Source organism: Antennarius striatus, chromosome 22 (assembly GCF_040054535.1).
Source record: "Antennarius striatus isolate MH-2024 chromosome 22, ASM4005453v1, whole genome shotgun sequence".
NCBI classification, from domain to species: Eukaryota; Metazoa; Chordata; class Actinopteri; order Lophiiformes; family Antennariidae; genus Antennarius; species Antennarius striatus.
In genome coordinates, this window is record NC_090797.1 from 8,006,558 (window position 1) to 8,013,130 (window position 6,573).

At 37.5% G+C, this 6,573-nt stretch overlaps 1 protein-coding gene across 1 annotated transcript; it reads right to left on the minus strand.

The window, feature by feature from the left end:
- Positions 1 to 1,490, minus strand: myf6 (myogenic factor 6). Its single transcript, XM_068306687.1, has 3 exons — positions 947 to 1,490; positions 465 to 561; positions 1 to 383 (listed from the first exon to the last, which is right to left on the minus strand). The coding sequence occupies exons 1-3, from the start codon at positions 1,466 to 1,468 to the stop codon at positions 274 to 276; spliced, it is 729 nt and encodes a 242-aa protein (XP_068162788.1). The 5' UTR covers positions 1,469 to 1,490; the 3' UTR covers positions 1 to 273.
- Between the last annotated feature and the right edge of the window lie 5,083 nt (positions 1,491 to 6,573).

Consider the following 6,573-nt stretch of genomic DNA (forward strand, 5'->3'; position numbering starts at 1 on the left):
TATTGCAAAAGAATCAGTTTATTTTCTTGGTCAGTTATGTACAAATACTTATTTTCTTAAAGAGTTTATGTGCTTCTGAATATAAAATAAATAAAATCTTTACAGCACATTATTATAAAATATGTACAAATTTGTTGCTTCTGCTGTGCAAGTGAAGGCTACATAAACAAACAGAAGTCAGAATGGCTGAATCGAGTGGAAATAATTAATAGATAAATAATGGAAATTTCTATATATTAAAATTGTGTCACATCAAGGTCACAGATTTACATTTCAGTTTTCTGACTCGTCCTCCCGGAAGGTGATTTTCTCATCATTGGTGATGCTGTTCACTATGGATGACAGACGCAGGAGACTGGAAGATGCAGAAGACTCACTTGTTCCTGGAACAAAAAGGAAAATTACTTTCATTTATTTATCTAAGAATTCCTTTATGTATGATTTTATTTATTATTTACTCATACCTTCCCTCTGGTTTATCAATGTTGTGGCGGAATGGTCAGCAGAGGCCAACCAGGTTTCTGGAGCCTTTTTCCACTGGTACTCATTGTGACTGGCCACCTGTAGAAACACCCAGACAAAGTCTTTACTGAAAAATAAATGCAAACACTTCTATGATAAACCAGAAGTAAGCTTAACATTTTCAGACGGTTGTGTAAAAGTTCAAATAAAATTATGAAAATGAATAAGAATTGGAGGATCATGTGGTTATTTAACAATTATCATTACAACCGTAAGTTGAATAAAATACCATGTTGAAACGGACTACAAACAAGTCAGTAAACACATCAAAAAGTAATTGAAAGCGCCACAGATTCTCAAGCTGTGATTTTATGGGTATGGCCGTGATACAGTCCATAGTATAAGAACCTAAAAGGGAAATCTGAATGCCTCAAACAAGCTGAAAGTCTCCTTATGTACATGTGATGATCCAGTGCTGCCTTACATTGTGTTCTCTGTTGTTAAACTTATGTGATGACGCGTTTTGCGCGTTCTCCTGCTCGTCCAGAGTCTGCAGCAGGTCCTGTAGTCGCTCAATGTAGCTGATGGCGCTGCGTAAAATCTCCACCTTGGGGAGCCTCTGGTTGGGGTTGGCCACGGTCTTCCTCTTCAGCGCGTCGAAGGCCTCGTTGATCTTTTTGAGCCTCCTTCTCTCCCTGAGCGTTGCGGCCTTGCGTCTGTCCGTGGGCGCCGATTTTCTCTTGCAGATTTTGCATGCCCACATGAGGCACTGACCCTCGCAGTGCGCACGAAGCCCCGGTGGCGCAAGGACGTGCTCTTCCCCGCTGCTTTCCCCCCCGGTTTCGGACGGAATATTATCCTGGCCCGGAGACAGCGGGCTGTCATTGCCGTTGTACAGAGGAGACACCCCCGCCATGTCCAAGTGCTGCAGTGGTCCATGATTCCCCTCTTCCAAATAGCGCAAATCATTGAAAAGATAAGGATTGGTCTCAAAAAGGTCCATCATATTGTTGCGCCCCTCTCTCTGTTTTGACAGTAGGACTCTGGCATTTAAACAGTGCAGCAGGGACACAAGTCACCAGGCTTAAATATAGAATGTGAAACTCTATCCATTGCTTTGGCTGTCACACTGCATCAAGCATCTTTTTTTTTTTTTTTTCGAACCTTATGACTTTGTAGAGGAAACGCACGAACATTAAGACCTCTACAAGCGATTGAAATGTCACCTCAGGTTTCACGACAGGTGCTTTAAATATCTGCATCCTGACAAAATGGCAACACAGAAATATTTCTCAGGCAGCCACTGAGAAAACAACAGTTTCAGTGTCAGTTTCATATGAGAAACAATTTATAATAGTTTTATAATTTGTAATTAATAGATTTATTAATGAAAAATCTGCAGCAGTAGGCGTAGAATTTATATACTTCATCAGGTCACCAAGTTTGTTTTCATAAATGTTTATAGTCTTTTATCTGGAGCATTATGGATATGTATCTTTTTAAGAAAGTACTGTAGTTTATAATCCATAACACATCTAGACACATTGTACTCAACATGAGTACAAGGCAGGAACATATGTAGACTTACAAGTGTCCAGGATGACCTGGGTGGCAGCTGTGACTGAGTTGTAGGTCTGACAGCTACATTTTCAGTCACTGTTCCTGCACTGTTGGAACTTTTCTTATTAGTATGTTAGCCACTTTGCACGCAGTCAAGGAAAAAAAAAAAGCAGATTTCAAGATCTCATGTAATCCCTCAGACTCTATCTGTGTTTGTGCAAAAGCTACTTGCAGGAACTAGCAACTAGCTCATGAATATGGATTATGTCACAGATGAAGAGAAGTTGGTGGAGACTAAAACGGAGCCAGAAGACAACTATGACCTTTACATCCTTAACATTCACCGGGGAAACAAATATATTCACAAATTGAACTGCTGAACTGTTAATCAACAGGATATCCATTAAAAGGTAATGTTACGTCAGCGTCATGTTGACCTGACACATCGATACGCTGCCTAAACATGACTTCAAGTTGCTCTAGATGACATAAAATGAATGCATTTTTTACAATCCGGTAACACAAAATTTCTGATAAATTGTTTTTTTCATCCTTTTTTGACAAATTTGCTTTGAAAATTCCAACATCACCTTGTTAAATCAGTCATTTAAGGAATTTACAGATATCAGAACTCTATGTGATGTTTTGTTTTGTTTTTTGAATTTTAAGCTCAAAAAGTTTTTGAACACACAGAGAGAGCATAATATCAATCATGCCTGAAGCCACATAATCCTTTACACATTTCTGATGTGTTGTGTCTGTCGATCCAGTGGTAATGATATGGCTGATTGTAACTCGTTGAAAATCCCAATATAGATAGACTGGAATGTGCAGAGTCAAAACAGTGTTGAGAAATGCATGTTATAAATAGAAACATGGCTCACTGAGCTCAGATTCATAAAAGAGATAAAAGCCCGTGAGGAGGTCGTATATAGCCTGTGGCATTTTTTTTTTTTACCGCAACCTTGAAAGGTCTACGATTGGAAACTTCACAGGAATGCAAAGGATTCCTATTTTTGTATGATGCAGTTGTAGTGGGGTTTTACTTTTGCCCCATTCATGTCCCTGCCCCCTCACTCCCAGCTTCTGTTACAATGTTGTGTAAGGCTGAGAGTCACGGGTGCCTTTCATCATTTGTCAGGGTCTCTCAAATACTATTAGCTGCAACATGTTGCCTCTGAGCCACATAAGTGACATGCAGTTGAATAAATATGTGTTTTATGTGTCAATCATGTGATATTACACAGAATGTTGTGAGGAGCACTCGAGCGAAAAACAGTATTCATACCTCCTAAACTCCCATTATTGTAGAATTATAATGACTGTATGAGCACCACGTGTGACATGAAGGTAAAATCCAAAATTAACACTGTTAACTGCTATTCTATGAGTTGTTTTTATATCACCCTTGTGGTTTATTTGCAATTTTAACCAAAAGTAGATTTGAGTTGTATTTATCTTTTATTTGGGAGGTCTGAGTGTGTGTGTGTGCGTGGCTTTCTGTCTCTGTGTGGCTCCGCGGTGCACTGGCGTCTCGCCCGGAGTTTGCCCCACCTCACGCCCTTAGTCAGCTGGGATAGGCTCCAGCTTCCCATGACCAACACAAGCGGATGAAGCGGTTAGAGAAAATGAATGAATACTTGACTTTGTATTTTATCTTGTTGTTTATATTTATTCAAAAATACTTTTAAAATGTGGTTTTAATAAGAACAAACATATTGCTATATTAACAATTGCCGTTGCTGATGATGGTGATGTTAAAAAAGTCCCTGATTTGTCTTTATTCATATGACTTCTGCTATACAGTATATATTTCAGGCTGAACTGGGGTTTTTCCTTTAGATGTGATGTGTGGCATAGTCAACAGTAACTCATCATATTCTATGACATCAGCACATCTGCAGCTTCTCTGTCCTGAATCTATTCAAAGTCAATAACAACAACAACAACAATAACAACAACAACAACAACAGTTTTTTGATTAGATTTATTTTAGATTTTGATTTAAATGAAGAAGTCACAATTTTCCCAACACAGAAAGGAACACAAGATCTTTCAAAGGTAGACATGTTGTAAAGGGAATGGTGTGAACACTGTAAACAACAAAAGTATTCATATAATGAAGTAGAATGTCCAATATTTGCCTCTGGGATGTGGGTGTGTTTAGTATAGACTACAACAGTATGTACTTTGGTAAAGTACAAATACCTCTCATTTTTATTTATTACTGTTTGGATAAATTGTATTTAATTCACAGCACTATTATAATTTGCAAGTAAAAGAGGTTAATGTTCAGAGAAGGTTTGATGTCTTTGTTTTAATTTTGAAGGTTTCACCACTTTTTACCTTGTGTTGATGTAGTACAAAGGTTTATCAAAGTAATATTACTTAACATTACTCACAATAATATTATTTTGGCTCAGTTTTTGAACATTTAGAACATCAAATAAAATAATCATAATCGCATCAAAAAAACTCAACAAACCTGAAGCAGTGAAATGAGCATGTTTTCTTTTGAGAAAGTGAATGAGTCAATTGTGAGTCTCAAAAATAAAGATTGATTCATGAATAACTTATTTATTGATGGCCTAATTTTATCTGGCTAGACCATACTATGATGAAATTCTATTTTGAACAACTGTAGAAAAAAATAGCAATTTGCTCCACACTGGTTTATCATTGGATGTCTTCTGTTTGGAAAATAGATTCTTTTGACGTATTTATTTTTAGACACTCTGACCTTTTATGCTATCGCGGGGCACATAAAATTATATGGCGGGCCACATTTGGCCCCCGGGCCTGGAGTTTGAGAAATGTGCTTTAGAGGCTCAAAAACATATGGCTACACAGGTCTGGTAAAGCATGGAGCATCCATTTTTATGGTGTAGGAGGCATTTGACACCTGAGGGTAGCGACACCTTCAATGGACAAGTAACCCGTGGTTTGAGAGATTGAACACCGCAAATTTTATTCACAATTTTGACACCTCATTTCATGGATTTGACGATTTTTTAATCAAATGTTGCTGACTGGTTAGTCACAAGTTTTCCTGTGGTATGAAATGTATGTTAGCTGCCAAATGACGCAACATAAATGATCCAAATCTTATACACTCCTGCCCTGGATGTCCCTATTTAAAGTCATCAAATTATTCCCAAGTATGTCAAAATGTGCCTTTTTTTTCTGCTTCTGCTTGTTAGTAATGCCAAAGACAAGATTTTTCCCTCCCAAAGGTGTTTCCTTGCCGTTCGTGTTGCAGGACACCAAAAATAAATTTCATTTTCAGAGTGTATATTTGCATAGTGCAGCTTAAACAGTTGTTACACCAGACAACCTGTGTGGGTGTATTACTGCATATATTAAACACATATGTTTGCTCGTAAAATAATCGAGAGTGGGATGTGTGTTTTGGTGTGTATGTGCATGTGTGTGGGTGTGTTTAGAAGTGTCAATTGTTGCTAGTATTTTGCCAGTTAAGATACATTTGCATCCCACATTTGTCATAAAAACCTAAACAAAAAAACTCTAAAAAATAAACAAGAAACGGAAAGAAATGACAAATGAGAATGTCTTAGCTGTGATTAAAAATCTATTTGGTGAACTGTTGCTTTTAAATGGCTTAAATATAATAGATTTCAATTTCAACCTGGTGTCAGACCCCGGTTGTCCTCGATCACTGAGCGGAAATAAAAGGTACACTCTGGAGATGAATGGAGTTGTGTCCCTGCTGTGCCACAATCGTGTCTTCTCTTCCCAGGTCTACTGTGCATCGTGAACCGAACCATAAATTCCCGTCGGTGTCAAGGGGTTGACGGTTCAGCTGTCAGGGAGAATCATGGGATAGTCAGGGTAGAAAGTCATACTGGAGGATTTGGCCTCGGTAAAGTGTAAATCCATCTAGAATTCAAAGATACTCGAGTCGATGGCTCTTAGCTCTGATAATAAATATTGAAAACCTCATAGCAGTACTAATTACACCAGAGGATGTCGGATGCTAATTTATGTGCTAAAATCTAAAAATCATAATAGGTTAAAATTTAGGATTTTCTTTTTTAGATACTTTTAGAAGAGTTGTTAAATAAGATTAATACCACCCTCATATCTGCAGCCTAACTACTGTATGAAGCAATCGTGAAATTAGCACAAAGTAAGATGGGAGAAAACAGACAGCTTTGCCCTGTCCAGGTGGAACAATTTCCAGTAACCAGTACTTCTGCAGTTCAACAATCAATAATACTTAGTGTTTTTTATTCTGCAACAACAACTGTTCTGTAAAAATAACTTTAAATATGATATGAAAGCTAGTAACATTATCTAAATTATCATGAAGGAAAGGGAAGGCAGATGCCCTGCACAACCATTTCTTAATGATGTGCTTCATGTGCTCACCAAGACTTCTATTAATAAAACTTAAGAAATCTGATGTGCTTTTATAATTTAATAAAAACTAACAACTAGACTTGATAAAGACTAGGAAGAACTGATATCTTTATCCTGCTGTGTAACATGCTATTGGGTAGTTTATAAATTAATGAGGAATAAAAATACTTT